General features: G+C 45.8%; 1 protein-coding gene across 1 annotated transcript in view; it reads right to left on the reverse strand.

Annotated features, from left to right (window-relative positions):
• Window positions 1-20,296, reverse strand: part of LOC143933628 (serine/threonine-protein kinase D1-like) — a 197,415-nt gene that overhangs the window by 36,033 nt on the left and 141,086 nt on the right. Inside the window, exons 13-15 of the mRNA XM_077456581.1 lie at window positions 16,789-16,861; window positions 12,595-12,701; window positions 10,493-10,654 (exon numbers count right to left, since the gene is read on the reverse strand). Coding sequence (XP_077312707.1) covers window positions 10,493-10,654; window positions 12,595-12,701; window positions 16,789-16,861 — 342 coding nt within the window. The remainder of the gene's footprint in view (window positions 1-10,492; window positions 10,655-12,594; window positions 12,702-16,788; window positions 16,862-20,296) is intronic.

Below are 20,296 nucleotides of genomic sequence, written 5' to 3' on the forward strand. Positions count from 1 at the left end.
AAAATATGGTAGTGAGAGCCGACTTCCCCACCACATCTCCAGCATTGTTTGGAAATTAACCTGTTACGGGCATGTAGAATATCTGGAGTCCTATACCAGTGCATTAGAACTTTGTAAGCAGTTTCCTTGTGGGTCACACATCGAGATATTCTGGAAGTGTGCTCCCATATGTTCCCCCAGTCCACCAGGGAAATATCGTGTTGTAGAATCTGAGACCATTTCCTCATGTAGTGGTGGGTGTTCACCGTCATAGGTATGGCGTCATGTAATATCGTGTAAATAGTAGAGATCAGTCTGGGTTCGTAAGGACCCTTAGCACATAGGCTCTCAAAGTCTGTGGGTTTGTCCAGAGTTAGAGAGGGGGACCTGATAGAGAAAAAGTGTCTGATCTGTAAGTATGAATGTAGAAGCCTTTGGGGGATCTGGTGTTGCTTTTGCAAGGTGGGAAAAGTCAATAAATGGCGTGTCGCCGGGTTAACAAAGTGTCGGAGTTGAAAGAGTCCCGCTTGGGTCCATGGTAGCATCCGATCATAGGACAGGCTATCTGGGATGTCTGGGTTAAATAGGATATTTAAAAGCGGTGGACACGGTGAGGATAGGGAAAAGCGGTCATTGCACCTTTTCCAGATATTCAACGTGAACAACATGGGAGCTAGGCATATGTGCCGTAATTGGGGCATATGAAGGGCAGTAGAAGGCCAAAGCATATAGCAAGGATGTACCGGGGCTGTAACACTCATTTCTATTTCTGACCATCTATTTGGGGCCTTCCGGGAGGTCCAGGAGGTAAGAACTCTCAGGTGTGTGGCATAATAGTATTTAATGAAATCTGGGCCTCCGAGCCCCCCCCTATTCCTCCGAGCCAGGACCACTGTCCCCGCTAACCTGTGGGAAGCGTTATTCCAAACAAAACGGAGGCTTCTCCTTTGAAGGGATTTCAACTGTGACATAGGGATAGCCACAGGTAGAGTTTCAAACAAATATAATAACTTAGGGAGGATAGACATTTTAAGGACATTAATTCGGCCCAACAGGGATAGGGGGAGAGACGTCCAGTATGTCAGCAAGCGATTAATTTCTGAGAACAGGGGGGGGGAAATTGGCCTTATATAAAGTATCGTAGGAAGCAGTAATGCGAACCCCCAGGTATTTAAGTGAGTGAGGACACCAGTGGTAATTATACTTACTTTGAAGCGAAGATAAGAGGGACGGGGTTATGTTTACAGGTAATGCTTCGGTTTTAGCATCATTAATTTTGAAACCCGAGAGGCTACCAAAAGTGGATAGTAGGTGGTGAAGGTGTGGTAGGGATGTGTGCGGGTGGGTGAGAGTTAGGAGGACATCGTCCGCGAATAAGGATATTTTAGATTCTGCGTTGCGGAGGCAGACTCCTTTAATATCTGAACATTCCCGTATAGCCGCAGCTAGGGGTTCCAGACTGAGGATAAAGAGCAATGGCGATAGAGGGCAACCCTGTCTCGTACCGTTGCTAAGGGAAAACGGACGGGACAGATGGGAGGAGAGTTGTACCTGGGAGGTGGGCTTCGAGTATAGGGCTTGGAGGGCGTGAATAAAGGGGCCTGAAAATCCAAAGTGGTTTAGTATCGCAAACATAAATGGCCAGCTAAGGCGGTCAAATGCCTTTTGGGCATCTAAACTGAGTATCAAAGCGGGGTTTTTAGTTTTAGTAAGCAGGTCTATAAGGTCAATTGTGCGGCGGGTATTGTCCCCCGCATGTCTTGTGGGAACGAAACCCACCTGATCTCTATGGATCAACGCTGGCAGCAGTAGAGAGAGCCTGTTCGCTAGAATCTTGGTAAAGATTTTGTAATCAGAGTTCAATAAGGCTATGGGACGATAATTGTCAGGGAGGGAAGGATCCTTATCTGGTTTAGGGATAGTGGTTATGACTGCATGTAGGAACGAGGGGTGTGGTATTGTGCCCTGGAGCAGTGAGGAGAATAGGGTCAGCAGGTGTGGGGACAGGGATTCTAGGAACGTCTTATAATAGGAGTATGGAAGGCCATCTGGTCCTGGGGCCTTATGTGTGGGGAGATGTTTAATTACGTCAACTAGTTCGTCATTGGAGATAGGTTGGTTTAAGGAGGAGCGTTGCTCTGGTGAGAGTTTTGGGAGGTGAATAGATGATAGGAAAGAGTCCAACCTGTCTTGTGGGAACTGATCCTGTGTGCCCGTGTTCAGGCAGTTGTAAAGTTTGTTATAATATTCTCTGAATACTCCGGACATGGTCTGAGGGCAGTGCGTTGGTGTACCGTCTGATTGCATTATATAATCAGGAACGGATAAAAAGGGCCGGGGCTTAAGTTTGTGGACAAGCATCCTATGTGGTTTGTCTGCAAACTCATAGAACTTTCGCTTAGACCATAACATTGATTTTGAAATGTCTTTTGCGTCTATAGCCTTAATGTGGTTGCGAATAGTAGTCACTGCACGCAAGCGATCCACCGTAGGGGAGCGGAGTAACCGCGCCTCCGCGACCTGCAGCTGAGCCACAAGCTCCACCCTCAGCCTAACAGAGTCCCGCTTCAGACGTGAGCCAGCTGAGATGCACTCCCCCCTAAAAACTGCCTTGTGGGCCTCCCACACAGTAGATATATCTGAAATGGAGCCTACATTGAGATGGAAAAACTCCTCCAATCTCTTGAGCAGTCTATCTTTGGTTTCAGCATGTCGCAATAGAGACTCATTCAGTCTCCAGTGGCAAGTTTTAGGTGATGCGTTATGGAGCGTCACATTGAGAGTGATGGGAGCGTGATCAGACCACGTGATAGGCTCTATTTCAGAAGATACCACATTGGGTAGCAAGGGTGCAGTTATTAGAAAGTGGTCCAGTCGGGAATACAATTTATGTGGGGGGGAGAAAAAGGTGTATTGGCGATGGGTGGGATGTTTTACTCTCCATGCATCAAAGAGATTGTGGGAGCGGATTAGTTTGCGAAAGGAGGTGGACAGTTTAAGAGTTTGGAGGGATGGGGTTTGTTGAGAGAGTGCTAATCTATCCCTACCAGGGGACATACACATATTGAAATCCCCGCCTATGATTGCGAAAGGCTGAGAGAAGGAGCGCAGCCGATCCAATACTCTAGTGAGGAAGCCAATTTGTCCCGTATTAGGGGCATAAATATTAGTTAAGGTAAAGGAGGTGTTCAGGTGAGAACAGTTCAGGAGTATAAACAGACCCTGGGGATCTAGGATCGAAGCAAGGATCCGTATAGGGCATGAACGTTTAATCAAGATGGCTACTCCAGCCTTCCCAGATGGGCTGGAGGCCATAAAAACAGTAGGGTACAGCTTGGAGGCAAATTTAAATGAGCCCCCTGGGCGGAAGTGCGTCTCCTGAACCATTATCACATCAGCCCCTGAGGATTTGAATTCCCGCAGGGCTAGCCAGCGTTTTCTTAAGGAATTCAAGCCCTTAACATTACAGGAAAATATTTTTAGAGCCATAATACATTCATGGAATAATTAGCAGATGATATTGGAATCTGGTACATGTGGTCGGAGTGCTCTGATCTAAGGAGGTCTGGAAGAGGCATATACACATCAGCATTTCCTAGTAACATAAAATTGTATGTCAAGTTTACAACCTGCAGCGACATGTAAGAACCAGGACAGGTCAAAAAAGGACCTGGTAAAAACTTTGAAAAATTGAAAAAAATAACCTGAGTAAAATATAGAGAGACAAAAATGAAGAGACAAAAAACAAAAAACATAAAACATGTATCTTGAAAGCCTGAAGGACATAAAATCTTCAGGGAGCCAAGGCAGAATACCTTGGACCTATAAAGGGACATAACAAACATTTGGAGTGGTAAACTATGTACCGCTCCCGCAAAGAATGATTAACCTCGGACTCTTAACATTTGAACAGTGGTCAGACATACCACCATCGACTGGGAGTACAATACCAGCTGGAGGGGCCCCGCGGGGGGGGGGGGAGGAGGCTCGTTGAGCACTACAGAAATGGGAGAGATTTAAAGTTAGGGGGATGTTCCCCGAAGAGTTCCTGAAGAGGTCCGATAGGTTCCTGGAAACCAAGGGTAAGGAGGTGCAATTCGGACAGGCGCCGGAACTTCAGGCAGGTTGTTTAGGCACGTTGGGGCGTTGCGGTGTGGAGAAGCCTCTCTGATGTCTCCGACGAACTGGGGTCCAAATTGCCGTAGGGGCTTGGAGAGGTTTGGGGGCCAGAGCGGGCGGGGGGAGTTGGAGGTCCTCTTCCAGGACAGGTGGGAGGCCCAAATTGCGAATGAAGGCCTCACATTCATGCAATTCTCTGATAGAGTATTGTGTGCCATCTTTGGATGCTGACAGCCGAAAAGGGAAACCCCATCTGTAGGGGATTTGGTGTAGTTGGAGGTGTGCAGTGATTGGTCGGAGGTTGCGCCTTTTGGCCAAGGTGATGGGAGAAAGGTCGCTGAAGATCTGGATCTTAGAGCCTTTGAAATCGATGCGATTTTTATTGCGTGTGGCTGCAGTTAAAGCTTCCTTGCTGTCATAATAGTGGAAACGGACTATAATGTCCCTTGGATTGGATCCAGGAGGAGGTTTAGGGGCCAAAGATCTATGGGCTCTGTCTAGACGCCAATCGATATCTGGTATGTGCGGAGCCAGAGTGACAAACAGATCAAGCAAGTATACCCGCAACTCCTTATCACTGACTGTTTCAGGGACTCCACGAATCCTCACGTTTGAGCGACGTTCTCTATTTTCCAAATCTTCTTGTTGTAGTTGTATTTGGGAGACTGTGTGTTTAAGAAATGCGTTTTCGTCCTCCAATACGTGCATGTATTGCACACTCATCAAATTTAGATTCCAAAGTGGCAGTGCGCTCTCCAAGCTGGTCGATCTCACCCCTAAGCTCCCGAGCAAGCTTTCCAACCTCTGTAGCTATATTGCGTGTCAAATCCTGTAGGAGTGTCTGTAGTTTCAGGTCCAGGACCGTTACCGTAATTGCTTCGGCAGGATTTGTTTGCTGGGTAGAGCCACCTTTGTGAAGAGAACTAGGTGTGGAGGGCAGGGGGGTCGGTGGCCTCTAGTGGTTCTGCCAACGTGTGTAAGGCTGGAGATTGCGATCTGTGTAGGTATCGCTCCATGACGTGTGCAGGACGGGAGGTCGATGGCGGGATAAAGCCTTGATATATATTCTTTTGAAAACCAACTTTGCCCATGTAGTATCCGGAGGGGTCCGGGGGGCAGCTGATAATGACCCTGTGTATGTGAGAGCTTATGAAGCGGTGCAGGGTCCCTTAGGAAAGGAGCGGTATATTAAGCCATACTAAGACATGGTGTCAGCGTTGTTAGTCGCCCATGAGTTCTGCTAGTTTGCGCTGATTCCAACAACTGAAATTATGAAAGTCTCAGGAGAAGGAGGGTATGTCTCTTTAGGGGCTTGTTGAAGAGGCTGTGTAGGGAGAGCTGACTGGTGAATAGATGACTCCCGTGAACTGACCGTAGCTGTCTGCCTTGATGGTCAAACAATTTCACCCAGATCAGGGGGGGGGCTTCCTGGAATGGACCACGGAGACTCCTAGCGGAGATGATGGAGGCCAAGCCAGGTGTAGCCTGGAGAAGGGGCCTTAGCCAGAGCGCTAACCCACTAGGGCGGTAGTCAGGCTGTGGAGAGCCTGAATCCAGGAGGAGGCCGGGTCGGGGAGAGGGCCGTGGAGCCGTGGGGATGGGGAGAGTGTCCAGAACCCAGCAGGGTGAGGCCTGGGGAAAGCAAGGGCCCCCTGGGCTAAGACAGTGCCTCACCTGCAGTCCGTGGAGCTCACAATCACCGCCTCTACTTCAGCTGTCTAGGGATCTTGGAGTGTGGGGGGATGAGATGGCAGCTGTAGTGTCCAGGTTCCAGTGAGTAGGCCCCCTGCCAGGCGCTGGTGCAGGAAGGTGTGGTAACTGGCAGGCTTCACTGGGCCTCGTTAGGCCTCACTAGGCCGCATCCGCGGCAGACAGTCCGGTGATGGAGTCCAGGAAACACTGCACTAATGGGTTACAGGGAGAGTCCAGGCACAAATCAGGGTGCAGATTGGAGAGATGTTGGCCTCAGGAGGGTGGAAGGAGGAACTGGGTGCACCAAGATGGCCGCTGGTGGGGCCTAGAGCTTGTGCAGGACTTAGAGAGGCGTTCGGTCCGACAGCTATCCAGTGGGGGGCAGGCTGTACTGAGATTGGGGACAGTGTTCTCCCTAAAAGGATTTGCGAGACAGCTGCCAGAGGGGGTTTGCAAGAGAGCTGCTGTAGGCCTCAGGTGTACCAAGATGGCCGCCGGGTCTCACCTCTCAGGATGTAGTGCTGGATCCTCTCCTGACCTCCGACGGGCGATCATCAGTCCCCTGTCCCAGGCGGGGGAGTCCTGTGGGCCCAGTGGTGAGTGGCGCCAATTTGAAAATGCTGGTGTTCTAACTCGAACCACAGAAACTTTTGATGAGCAGGAAATATAGGGACATGCAGATATGCATCTCTGATGTCGATTGATGCCAGAAGTTCTCTTCCTAGAAGGATAGAAACTACCGACCTGATTGTATCCATGCAAAAGGAGCGGATCTTCAGGAATTGATTTATCTTTCCTAGATCTAGAATGGGTCTGACATCTCCACTTGGCTTTGGTACCATAAAAAGGTTTGAATAAAATCCCAGACCTTGCTCTTTTATGGGTATCTGTATGATCACCCCTTGAGATATTAATCAGTCTAGTGCCTGAAACAGAGACTGTTTTTTCTCTGGATCTTTGGGAACGCTTGACCTCAAGAAGCGAGACGGTGGAAAGTCCCGGAATTCCAGATTGTACCCCAGCGTTACCGTGGAAATTACCCATCTGTCCTGAATTTCCTTTTTCCAGATTTCTGAAAATTACAGACGTCTTCCCCCCACCTGGGTGAGGGGGGTTGCCTCTTCATGATGAGGCTTTAGGATTCTGTTTTGCAGATTTCTTACCCCAGAACTTTTTTTGAGCCTAAGTCTGACCCCGAGTCCTTCCTCTAGAGTCTGACGGCGGAGGCCGTCACCACTGCCTAGAGGCGGAAGCCCCTGGCGCTGGGGAAAGAGTCTGTTTAAATGCAGGGCATTTATATTTTCTTTTGACTGGTAAAAAGGTACTTTTCCCAGCAAAAATTGTCTTCTCCAAAATAGTCTCTCCCCATGAAAGGGGGACCCAGTTAGGAGGTTTTTACATGGTGTTTCAGCTGACCAATTTTTCAACCACAGGATTCTGTGCATATGTACAAGCATAAGCGTGAGGCAGGATGCCTGGTGAATAGAGTCTTTGATGGCATCTATGGCAAAACATAATGCCTTAGGTAGTTCAGCCAAATCTTGAGCTTGTTGTGTAGGAAGCTCTCTAACAGCTTATTTGAATTGGTCCTTTAGGGATTGGCAGACGCCTATCACGGTGACTGCGGGCTGGGTGACGGCACCTGCTATGGAAAAAGCAGACTTTAGCAGGGATTACAACTTCTTATCTGTTGGATCTTTAAGCATCTGTGCATTGTCTACAGGACACGTTAAGTTATTATTCACATTGGAAATCGCAGCGTCAATTGCTGGTACTTTCCATTTTTTGGAGAATTTTTCCTCCAGAGGATAGAGAATTGAGAACCTCTTAGGAGGGAGAAAATGTTTATCCAGTTTATCACATTCCAAAAAAATAAGCTGTTCAAGTAATGTGTGCACAGGAAATGCATGCAAAGGATGGGAAGGTTTTAAGGAACCTAAGGAAGAGGCCAGGTTTTCATGAGATTCTGTTAGAGGCAGCATGAAAGAAGAACGAACCATCTCTGTAAGAGTTTGTATCAGCAATTTTTCAGATTGAGACGCTAAAAAAGGTTCATCTACCATTGTTTCCTCAGTAGAAGAATCATCGGTAAGCTCTTCTTGATTGATTGAGGGTAGAACCTCATGGTGTGCCCACTGTTCCCCATATAAAGCTGAAGCGCGGGAGGGGGGACCTAGTACGTTTACTATCCATTTGAATGGAGGATGCTTTTAAAGCCGCTAGTCTTTTTTCCAGACCCTAGAGTGAGGAGAAAAGGGTTTCTTCCGTCACGTATGCAGGTGCTGAGATGTGAGAGGCAGCTGCACCAATTTTCTCTAATGGCTCACCCTGAGTTGCCATGATTGGTAATTCAGACGACGAAGACAGCGTGGAAATACAGCTTGAAATCCCAATGCCTGTTGGTGAAACCTTTACTCTTTTGACTTTTGTGGTGTCTTTTTTGGCAGGCATAGTCCTAAGTGCAAAAACAGAGGCACTATACACATTGCACTAAATCGCTGAAAATACTTTTAACATTGCGATACAGTTCAGCTTAGTGCTGGAAAAGGGTGTCCTTCCTGAATCAGGAAATGACAGTTTTGCAACCCATATATGTCCCACAGTTCGTGTGTCCCTGTGTGCAGGCAGCTGGTTTCCTCCTGATCAGCAGAGGAGAGACTGACACAGCTGTATTTATATGCTATTAGCCTTCCGTTTGTCAGTGGACGTTTCACGGCACCTGTGTTAGACCCCACCCCCTCCCCAAACCCAACATAAGGGGGGAGGGGCGGCAGAGCCTCCTGCAGTGAGGCAAAGACCTGTGTAAAAAATACAACCACAGTAACAAACTTTCAGTGGTAAAATAGTGGGACCCTCAGTCTCCTCCACGGTGGGGTAATGTAAGGGGGGTACAGCGATGCTGTCCCCCTAACCCTCTGGTCCCATCAGGGGAAGAAAAAATACATTTTTTGCAGCTTTTCGTACCTTGCAAAAATCTGCTTCCACACCCTGTACAGCAAGGCACAAAACTGAGAAAACAGTGAGACAACAGAGTAAGGTATGTGCATAGACTCCATAAAGTGGAGATTTTAAGGCATGACAAAATTTTTCCTTCAATTAAAGAAATGTATAGATGTTTTTAATATCCAAGTCTCTCTTTCCTTAGCTTGTCCTTGACACAAGTTTTTGCTGATTTAACAGAAAATCCAGCTTTCACCCATCACAGCTGGTTATGTTTAACAAACCTTCAAGGACTGGGTCCATTAAAAATGGGGTCCAACTGCCTTGGGCCTTGTATAGCATCCCACATCAGGATGCTTGAGGTAATGTAACAAGACCTAAGCCCTGGGTTCCAGCCCTACTAAGAGAGGCATTACAGGCAAAACCTTGTGCTTCTGATACGAGGTCCCAGGTATCATCCTTTTAGGCCTCAAGGCCTCGGTGGCACTTCTGGATGGATCTGGTTTCCTTTTATGGAGGAATTTAAATCCAGCATGGATCCCTGCTGGAGCTCCTCTGAGCACTTCTTCACTCATGACCAACACCGTAGACACTGGCGAAAAAACTGATGTGCTCAAAGGAGGAGGGGTTATATAGGGGAATAAACTTCCTTAATTAGGGTTTACCAGTGTCAACACCTGACGGTAGACTATAACCCATTAAGTAATTACTTAAGGCTCTGTGTCCCATGATGTACGATAAATACTTTTTGTGTATAGTCTGGGCACAGGTTCACTTTAAGCACATAGATCTCACCACTAAAGTCCATAAAAGATACACAAACATAGAAATAAGCACAATTGCTTATCTATCAATGTCTCTTAGTGCTCAATACTTCTAGATCGTTCCATAGTACTATATTTGTATATATTTATCATGAATGTGGCTTATATCTATATTTTATCATTGTTGGTCCATGTTATTATTTATTTAAAAACCTGTGAATCTCTGTATCTCTTCTTAAATGTACGATTTATTCTTTGGATTATGGCATTTTTTGGGGTAAAAAGACTTGAAAAAGACCCTTATACATAAGAAATGGGCTCATATTTTGAGTGGGAGCCAATAAATTTTTGTTTTATCTCGTAAAGGATAAGCTAACATTTCTGAGCATGTTACAAGTTACACCTATATTTTGGGTGTAATATCTAACATGCTCCAAACCTGCCCCCCACACCCCAATCCGCTCCCTCCCTGTGATAGCGAGCGGGGGATCCTCTCTGCTGTCACATTTTGAAAATAGCTTGGCTGTGATCTGTGAATGAGAGAGCTGCAAGTACTGTCGGACACTGCGGCTGAATGAACCGATTTGCGCTCTCGTAGTTTATTCGCAACTTCGCAAGCCCTGCAGATTGCAAACAGTCTACCCATATGGAGGTACGGGCTGAAAGCTGCAGGGCTTGTCTGCAGGAGCCTGACATCGCACCCCCGATCCACTAATCACGGGTGCAATACTTTGAAAGCTCCTGAGGGAAAAGATAATAAATGCTAATGTTTTTGCTGCAAAAGTATGTGCATTTATTATTTTTTCCCAAAAGGTGAACTTAGTCTTTAAAGCATCCATGCAATGTCTAAATACTGATAGCCCTTTGGCTACATGAATACAAATCTGTATGTGTGGTATATCAGTCACTTCCATCACAAAATATTAAGATTATCATTTCTCAATAGATTTTATAACTAATGTTTGCAGGCAGTTCAGTCTTTCCCTTTCAGAATTTACCTGTGTCACAATAAATCTGGTGATTCGCTCAGGAAGTCTCCCCTTGTCGCTTGAGAGGATCATTTCCAACATGTCCCCATGTAGCTTCTCCATAACCACATAGATGCGCTCTGGAGTCTCGCACATAGCTTCAAGGTCAACAACCCCATGAGAACGCAAGTTCTGAAGAAACAAGGAAGCACTGTGTTATAAGGGTTTCTGTGCAAAAAGTGTAGGCATGGTGTATATGAATGTTATAAGTAGTCATCAATATAATGAATTCTCAAGTATCCACCCAAAAATGAGTCACGTTTGGGTGGACTGATTTTCATTTCCATTGTGCCTACATTAGATGGCAAGTGGATTGCCTTTCGTTCTCACTGGCTTTTTGTGCCCATATTGTTGCAGAAGGGTATGCAGAATGCAGGTTTTAGTTGTCTTTCTAAAGATTTTCCCATCACTCATTTAATAACACATTACCACAATGTAGAGGTCACAATGGTGTTCATAGTGCTGTCAAAGGCATTACAGTACAAAGATGTTTTGTAGGTACGTGCAATAAATAGAAACCAAACTCCGACCTCGAGACCCATGATCCACGCCTCAAGGCCCATAATCCATGGGCAAACCAGTTGAAAATGAATGAGGCTTCTCTTAATATTAAGGAAGTTATATAATATTTATAGGTACTTTATATACATATACCGTATATACTCGAGTATAGGTCGATCCGAATATAAGCTGAGGCCCCTAATTTACCACAAAAAAACTGGGAAAACTTATTGACTCGTGTATAAGCCGAGGGTGAGACATGCAGCAGCTACTGTTACAGCTTAAAAGAGTGGAAAAGAGGGTCAACAATGCCCATCTGCAGCTGCATACCTCCCTGTGTCCATCCCTGTGTCCATCCCTGTGTCCATCCCTGTGTCCCGTCCATCCCTGTGTCCCGTCCATCCCTGTGTCCCGCCCATCCCTGTGTCCCGCCCATCCCTGTGTCCCGCCCATCCCTGTGTCCCGTCCCTCCCTGTGTCCATCGCAGCCTACCTGTGCCAATCTGCAGCCTCTTTGCCTTCTGCAGCCTCTGTGTGCCATGCCGCACCTCTCCTCCTCGTCTGACAGACGGCGGCCATTCCACTGTTCAAAAGCCGCGCCTCTCTGTCTGTGATAGGCGGAACACTCAATTTCCCAGCAGTCAGTGTTCCGCCTATCACGGACATCCTCTCATCCTCGTCCGTAGTATGAGAATGAGCGGATGTCCATGATAGGCGGAACACTGACTGCTGGGAAATTGAGTGTTCCGCCTATCACAGACAGGGAGGCGTGGCTTTTGAATAGCGGAATGGTTGCCGTCTGCCTACCTGATCTGCGTGACTCGAGTATAAGCCGAGGGGGGCACTTTCAGCCTAAAAAAAGGGGCTGAAAATCTCGGCTTATACTCGAGTATATACGGTAGTTTTTGAACTTCTTTAAGTATATCAGAATGTTTACATGATATATGTCAGGCCATATTTAGAGTATTCCGTCCAGTTCTGGTCACCAGTCCTCAGAAAGGATGGGCAGGAGCTTGAGAGAGTCCAAAAAAGGGCAACAACATTATTAAGGGGGCTGGAAGACCTCCATTACGAGGCGCAACTACAAGCACTAAATCTATTTTCACTGGAGAAGAGACGCTCAAGATGGTAATACAGCATAGGAAAAAAACTATTCAGTCTCAGGGAGTGTAAGAGGACACAGGGCCACACAATGAGATTTGTTTTTCACTGTCAGGTCAATAAGGATGTGAAACTTTCTTCCACAATTGGTGGTGTCAGCGGGGAGTATTGATATTTTTAAGAGACTCTTGGACGTGCATCTTAAAGAACACAACATACAGGGATATGGGAAATGAGGTTGAACTGGATGGACTATTGTCTTTATTTAATTTGACCTACTATACAACTATGGAACGTTAGGTTGTTAGTGGCACTCTATTATTGTAATTATTCTAGCCTTGAATTATTGGTGAAAATACTGAAATTACAATGAGACTGTTGCCTACTAGAAACACACAACCCATAAACAAATGTGTTAAGGAATTTAAATAAAACAACATTCATCAGTCTAATAAAATGATCTCTTATTACCTGTAATATGGCCACCTCATTTCGGAGTTGACTTTCTTGTCTACTAGGAAATCTGAGTTTATCAATAATTTTTATTGCAACATCTCTCCCAGTTTTCCGATGCTTTCCTTTAAAAAAATAAAATACATAGATAACATATATAATTTTGATGTAGCCAGGTGCAGGGCTACTAAGTGATGGAGGACAGGAGACATTACTGGGTACACAACAGGTTGTTTATTTCCCCCCTTATGTCTATGTTTTGATCACTACATCTTCCTGCCGCTAGAGGGAGGTCGTCCTTCCTGACCCTGAAAGCATAGGATCTTCGGACACATAGTCCCTCAGCTAACACTTATTGAACAGTGATGCAGCCCAGAGACTACAACGTCCATGGAAGACAGATTCTGGGAGAGTCTATAAATGTAACTGTAATTGGCAGACTCATGGACTTGTCTTGGGGACGTCAGAGAGTTCAGTCGGGTGTTGCCATTTTGCGAGCTGCTGTAGAGAGATGCGGCACCACAGTATTTCTGCATCCAGAATTCCAGTGACCGTCCTATGCAAGCGGCCAGAGGTGCAGGGACACTGCACATCCCAGCACCAAATACCCAACACCACAGTCTTCATCCGCAGTTAGAGACACAGACACATCCAGACCAACAGTGCAGAAGCTAGTCATTCTTTTAACTGGGTCAAAGACTCAGTTAGGTGCCGGTCCCCCCCAAAAACCTGAGAGAGAAGTTCTTCATCCACTCACCCCCAGCCCCTAGCCCCCTGCCCAGAGAGAGAAGTTCTAATGTTATAAATAAATAAGCCAAAAGGATGATAATAATAATATAGAAGTCATTTCAACATTTTGGTTATAGTGACAGGCTGGTGTCAGCAGGGCAGATGACGGTGTCGGTTTTTTATATTTTTTTTTTCCAATTTTTTATTTTTTTATATTTCTTACAATACAAACAGTTCATAATGCTTCAGTTATGAATGAACACAATGAGCGATCAGTACCATTTACTCACTGTGTTCACTCAGGAAACAAAGGGGCTGGTAAATGTTTATCGGCCCATTCCCCTACTCTCCATCCTGACACATCCCCCACAGCAGCTGGCAGAAGGGGAGAGGAGGGAAGCCAGCAGGGCTGTGGTGGGGGGCAGGCAGCAGTAGGACATGAAACCTGGACAGGAGGGGTGATGGGGGCAACATTTACTAGACCCGGTTGGTTGCATTTTCCTCCTGCAACTTCTAAATGCCAGAGGGAGAAAGAAGAGAAGACGCTGGCTTTTAGCAGCTGCAGAAGGAAAATATAGCCGATCGGTTCTAGTAAATGCCTCCTGTCCAGGTGTTACAGGGAGGTCACAAGGGCCCCTTGGAACATAGGGAACCTCAGTCCCCCAAAGTTTTGCTCCTGCTTGTGCTAGAAGTTGGAATGGAAGGGTCAGATATGTGCTGGGGGGAGGGGGGCTATTTGGGAGGGGAGAGAACTTGTGCTAGAAGGTAGGGGGTGGTGGGAGGGTGCTTTGGGAACAGAGTTGGCTTGTGCTAGAAGGTAGAGTGGGGGGGGGCAGATGTGTGCTGGGGGGGCCCTTTGGGAAAGGTGTGGGCTTGTACTAGAAGGTGGAGGGGGGGGGATGTATGCTGGGGGTGCTTTGGGAGGGGAGAGGGCTTCTTGGTCACTGTGTCCCCTAAGTTTCCAGCAACAATAAACCACTGCAGGCCTCAGATCAGCATGGCTCATGCAAGGTAGTATCCCTCCTCTTGGGCTCCTCCTCCTCCTGTCTGTGTACAGGAGAATATCAGAGATGAGGAGGACACACGGCTTCAGTCCTCTGCAGAGTGTTCTACAGGCAGCTGGTAGGGGGAGATATTGGATGCCAGAGATGCAGATAGCAGGCATTCACACTTTTCAGACACCCCACAAAAGATGCAGGGCAGGTGTACTGCCTGGGCACCCACGCTAGTGTGCCCCTGTCAGACTAATTTTTGGAGCTCAGTGCCAGAACCCATTGGGCTCCAGGATGCAGCACAAATTTGCTGGGACAGTAAGTTTAAATCAAATCTCACGACTCTCTTATATCATCCTACTACTGCTCCATAGCCTGTTCATCTACCCTGTTCATCTACCCTTTCCTGCACTTTCCTGAGTTGTTACATCAGTTGAGATTGGCGAGAGGGCAGTTGCCCAGTCTTTACTCTTACACATGGACACTGCTAGCATACACCCTTACCCCTGCTTCAGCTAGGTGATCCCATTACCCCCCTTTATTCATTGCAAACAGACTGAACCCAAGCATCAGCATCACCTACACTCCAACTGTTAAAGGGCCCCATCTATTGTTGGCAGAAGATTCAGCCTCAAACACAAAATTACTTTCCTTGGTAAACCTACATATCCATCAATAGCTCAGGGGTGCTCCCCCCTTTCCGCCATATACAGTCTAGATTTGGCAACCCTGGGTGTGCAACCGTGGCTGTGTGGAGCCTGAATGATTCTGTAGCAGACCCTTTGCCCACAGTCTGAGTTGCCTTTCTGGGGAACCCTGTTACAGTCTATGCTGCTACATCCAGCGGTCCCTTGTTAGCTGCCTTAACCTATTTAACTGTCTAATATCCATTGGCTATGTATTGTTACATACCGAATATTTCCACTACGAATTTGAACTGCTTTGAAGTATTGATAGTGTTGACTGAACTTTACGTTTACTGCTTCTATCTGAGCTGGGTATTTGTGGCAAGGTTGCCAAATATTGTTTATGAAATCCATGACTGAACATAGAGTGTCAGAAGGGTGGAGGTGTTTCCAAGGTCAGGGCAGTTCCAGAGGACAAGCATCATTCAGCGGCTCCTACTGGGGTAGTGCTACAAAAAGAATCAAACAATCTTATCTATGATTCATGAAGAAATATTGTACTTTTATGCATCACCAACTTGCATATAAAAGAATCCTTGTTTCATATGGCAACAAAAATGTTTTTAAATCCCACGGTTGTCGAAAAAATCCAATATCTGATTGTGGTAATTCATAAATATGAGATCTGTTTATAACCAGTGTGCTCAAACTATGTTATTGTGAGAGTAACCTTTCCTATAGCTAAATAATTGGCAGCTTCAGCTTACAAGGCAAAGTTTAGCTGCAGATAGCAGAGGGCTCAAAGGGCTCAGTTCACAAAGCACTAACATTGATATAAGGATCCACATTTCAGTCATGTTAGTATAAAGCTGGCCATGGATGGATCAAATATCAGCTGGTTTAGCAGGGACCAGTTGAGATTCAACCAACCTATGGCCAGGCTAGTTTTACTTCCATACAGCCAGCCTGTCGGAATGATTTGCATGTGACTACTACTGGCGGTTATAGCCACCGGCAGTAATCATTATGTTCTGCTGGCAGGGAAGGCTATCTGCCAGCAGAACACAATAGCATTGTGGGAGAAATTACTCCATCAACACTTAATGTGTTGCTGTGGGAATCAAGTGATTTCCTTTCCTGCAACATTTGTGGTTACAGGAAAGAAAAATCGCATCTATGGCTTGCCCAATCTTCAAATCTGATTGGACACTGCTGAAAAGAACTGTCATTTGTTACCTGGAAAATAAGAATCATCATGCTAGCTTGTTATCTTTGTGAATTGAACCTATTATACTATAGATTCCTATTTAAACAAATTAAAAAAAAAAAAACTTTACAGTTGGCCATAAACAGCACAAAACTCTCCCAATTTTATGGCCAAAGATTATATTCAATCGAGGTCTGTGCACTTAGTACTCATTTAGGGGGCAGGAACAAGTTCCTTGTCATTGAGCACATTTACCAACATGAGGAAAATAATCTGTGGAATAGGACCAATCAAGGGTGCAGGAAGTAGTTGAAGTAGTATGAAAAGTTACATTCCTCTATTCACACAAAGGAGCTGGATGGATGAATCGCATTGTATTCTGACATCATCCACCACTGTTGGAATACACTGATCACTGGCTGCGGCTGATTGCTACTGCTGATCGAGGATCATTTTCCAACTTGATCCTTATGCCTTCCACTCCTTCCTAAGCTATCTGGATAACAATCTATCGGTCATAAAAAAAACCTAACAAGGTTATGTTAAGAGAAAAATGCTTATTCTTAAATATTGAGAGTAGAAACACATCTTAATATAAAGCAAAGCATTGAAATTGCTTAATTAAAAAAAAAAAAAAAAGTTTAATTAAATATCTTACCGCCATAGACAATTCCAAATTGTCCTGAACCCAGAACTTCATCTGGGAAGATCTGGTACATATGACTGATATCCTTGGAGAAAAAAAAAATATATATATAAGATTTAGGGCCATTCATACCACAACACAGGAAAGGTGGCTTTTCGTGTGTATTCTGTGCAGTGCGCCAAAACGTACCACCTTTTGTGATCTGCAGCAGATGCCAATCATTGTTAATGACTAGGGATGAGCCGAACACCCCCCGGTTCGGTTCGCACCAGAACTTGCGAACGACCCCCGCGTTCGGTACGAACGTTAGAACCCCATTGAAGTCTATGGGACTCGAACGTTCGAATTGGAAAGTGCTAATTTTAACAGCTAATATGCAAGATAGTGTCCTAAAAAGGGTTTGGGGACCTGCCTCCTGCCTCAGGGGACATGGGTCACTGCAAAAAAAAGTTTTAAAAACGGCCGTTTTGGCGGGAGCACTGATTTTAATGACGATTAAAGTGAAAAAAAAAAGTGAAATATTCCTTTAAATATGGTGCCTGGGGGGTGTCTGTAGTATGCCTGTGAAGTGCCACGTGTTTCCCGTGTTTAGAACAGTCCCTGCACAAAATGACATTAAACGGAAATAACACCATTTAAAACTGCTTGCGGTTTTAATGTTATATCTGGTTCCTGCAATATGGTTGAAAATCATTGAGAAACATGGCATGGGTAGCCCTCCCTGCCCATTACCAGCCTATTTGGGTCTTGTACGCATATTAAGGGGAACCCCGTACCCATATTAAAAAAAGGAAATGTGTGTGGCCCCCAGGCCCTATATACTCAGAACAGCAGTATACAGGCGGTGCAAACAAGACAGGGACTGTGTAGGTTTGTTGTGTTAAGTTGAATCTGTTTGTCATTTTCAACCGGTACATTTTTAAAGTGTAGCTCCAGTCAAAAAAACTATCTTTAAGCTTTTTGGACAACATAGGGAAGGGTTATCACCCCTGTATAATTTGTTTTGTCGTCCATCTTTTTTCATCTCACTTGCTGCTGTCTCCTTGCGTTTGCAAGTAGGAGATGTTTGTAAGTTGGATGTTTGAAAGTAGGGGCCTGCCCTATATTATAGCGGTATGTACTGGGTACAGAGCACGCAGACAGCACGCACTATCTCCTAACACTACTGACTGCAAGCTCTATTATTAACCACTTGTTAGCCCAATGTTTGCATAAAGTGAAAGATGAAGTTATGCTGAGTAAATAGATATCAAACATGTCACTCTTCAAAATTGCACATGCCCGTGGAATGGCGCCAAACGTCGCTACTTAAAAAATCCCCATAGGCGACACTTAAATTTTTTTTTTACTGGTTACATGTTTTGAGTTGCAGAGGAGGTCTAGGACTAGAATTATTGCTCTCGCTCTAACATTCTCGGCGATACCTCACATGTGTGGCACATGCGAGCACATGGGGACATGGGCGCTTTAATTTTTATTTTATTTTTTTTATTGTTCATTTTACTTTATTTATTTTAGTTTGACATTTTTTCCCCCAAAAATATATTTTTGATCACTTTTATTCCTATTACAAGAAATGTAAACATCCCTTGTAATAGGAATATGGGGTGACAGGTCCTCTTTACAGTGAAATCTGGGGGGTCAATATGACCCCACATCTCACCTCTAGGCTGGGAAGCCTGAAATAAAAAATAAAAAAAAGATTCTGGCTTTGATCGTACTGGCGAGTTGGTAGAAGCACCGGAGGGCGGTGAGGGGTGGGGGGCGTCTATGGCTGGGTATTTCAGGGTATCACCGAGTATGGCTGGGTATCTCTGAGTATGGCTGGGTATGGCAATTTATGGCAGGGTATTACAGAGTATTGGCGGGGTATTGGCGGGGTACTACAGAGTAATGGCAGGGTACTGCAGAGTATTGGGGGTACTGCAGAGTAATGGGGGTACTGCAGAGTAATGGGGGTTACTGCAGAGTAATGGCAGGGTACTGCACTGCAGAGTAATGGCAGGGTACTGCAGAGTATTGGGGGTACTGCAGAGTAATGGCGGGTACTGCAGAGTACTGGCGGGTACTGCAGAGTAATGGGGGTTACTGCAGAGTAATGGGGGTTACTGCAGAGTAATGGGGGTTACTGCAGAGTAATGGCAGGGTACTGCAGAGTATGCACTGGTATTGCAGAGTATTGGCAGGGAATTGAGGGGTTAAATTCGGTGAGCAGCGATGTGGGCACTGCAGATGCAGCCCACATCGCTGCTGACACCGATCTCTTTCCCCTCCGCTGTACCGATCGGTACAGAGAGGGGAGGGAGGAACAGGCGTCATAACATGACGCCGGTTTGTTTCCAAGTGATCACTCCGTCATTTGACGGAGCAATCACGTGGTAAACGGCCGCTATGAGCGGCCGTTTACCGTGATCCGTGATGTGACCCGGTGGTCACGGATGCTCTCGAGTGCGCACACCTCGGGGCACGCGAGAGCAGAATTCTGGGAGGCCGTTAATTAACGGCCTCTCAGAGTTAAACAACCCCCCTGAAGCCGTTAATCGGCAATGGGCAGTTGTTAAGTGGTTAAAGCTAGATCACTAGCTATATAGGTGAGGTGAATATAGTGGTGTATACTGCAGTCAGGGCACAGACAACAACCACTACACAGCAGCAAGATAGGAAATCAGCCAAAAACGATTGGTGTGTACTGTGTTGAAGGTACACAGAACACCCACTGCTTCAGATGCTAAGTAACACACTACACGAGGCCGCCTCAAAGGCGGCCTTATATAGTGTGGGGCGTGCACTACACAGCCTGAGCTATGATTGGCCACAGGCAGGATGCCTGTGGCCAATCATGGCTCTCCTCGCTGCCGGCGCTGCGATTGGCCAAGCATGCGGGGTCACAGTGCATGCTTGGCCAATCATCGGGCAGCAATGCACTGCGCCAACGCAGTGCATTATGGTCCGCGCACGCGTCACTCTAATTTTCAGAATTCGCCGAACGCACGAACAGCCAATGTTCGAGTCGAACGTACATTCGACTCGAACACGAAGCTCATCCCTATTAATGACACCCCAAACACAACCATGCAATTTGGTGCAGTGTGTTTATTATTAGTATTTATTATCATTATTACTATAGTATTGCATGCACTACTTTTCCGCATTCCAATGCAATTTCAGCCTATTCACATGAATGGGCTGCAACATCGCACTGCATGGGAACACACTGGAATGCATTCCCAGAGTGAACTGGCCCCAATACAAAATCAACTACAAAAAACAGCTGTTTATAAATGATATATGATAAATATCTAGGACTTCTAAACAAGTGACATACAGTAGGTATAGAAAAGACTCAACCCCCTTTAAAATAATCACATTTTGTTGCTTTGTAGCCTGAAATGAAGACAGACACAGTTTTTGCTTTACCCAGCTGTATTTACTAGTGTAACTTATAACATCAAAGTGAAAGATATAACACCAACATGTCAGGAAAACAAAATTAAAAACAGTTGGAAATAGAATCACCTCC

Source organism: Lithobates pipiens, unplaced genomic scaffold (genome assembly GCF_037356315.1).
Source record: "Lithobates pipiens isolate NorthernLeopardFrog02 unplaced genomic scaffold, aLitPip1_a1.2 Scaffold_10, whole genome shotgun sequence".
NCBI lineage: Eukaryota > Metazoa > Chordata > Amphibia > Anura > Ranidae > Lithobates > Lithobates pipiens.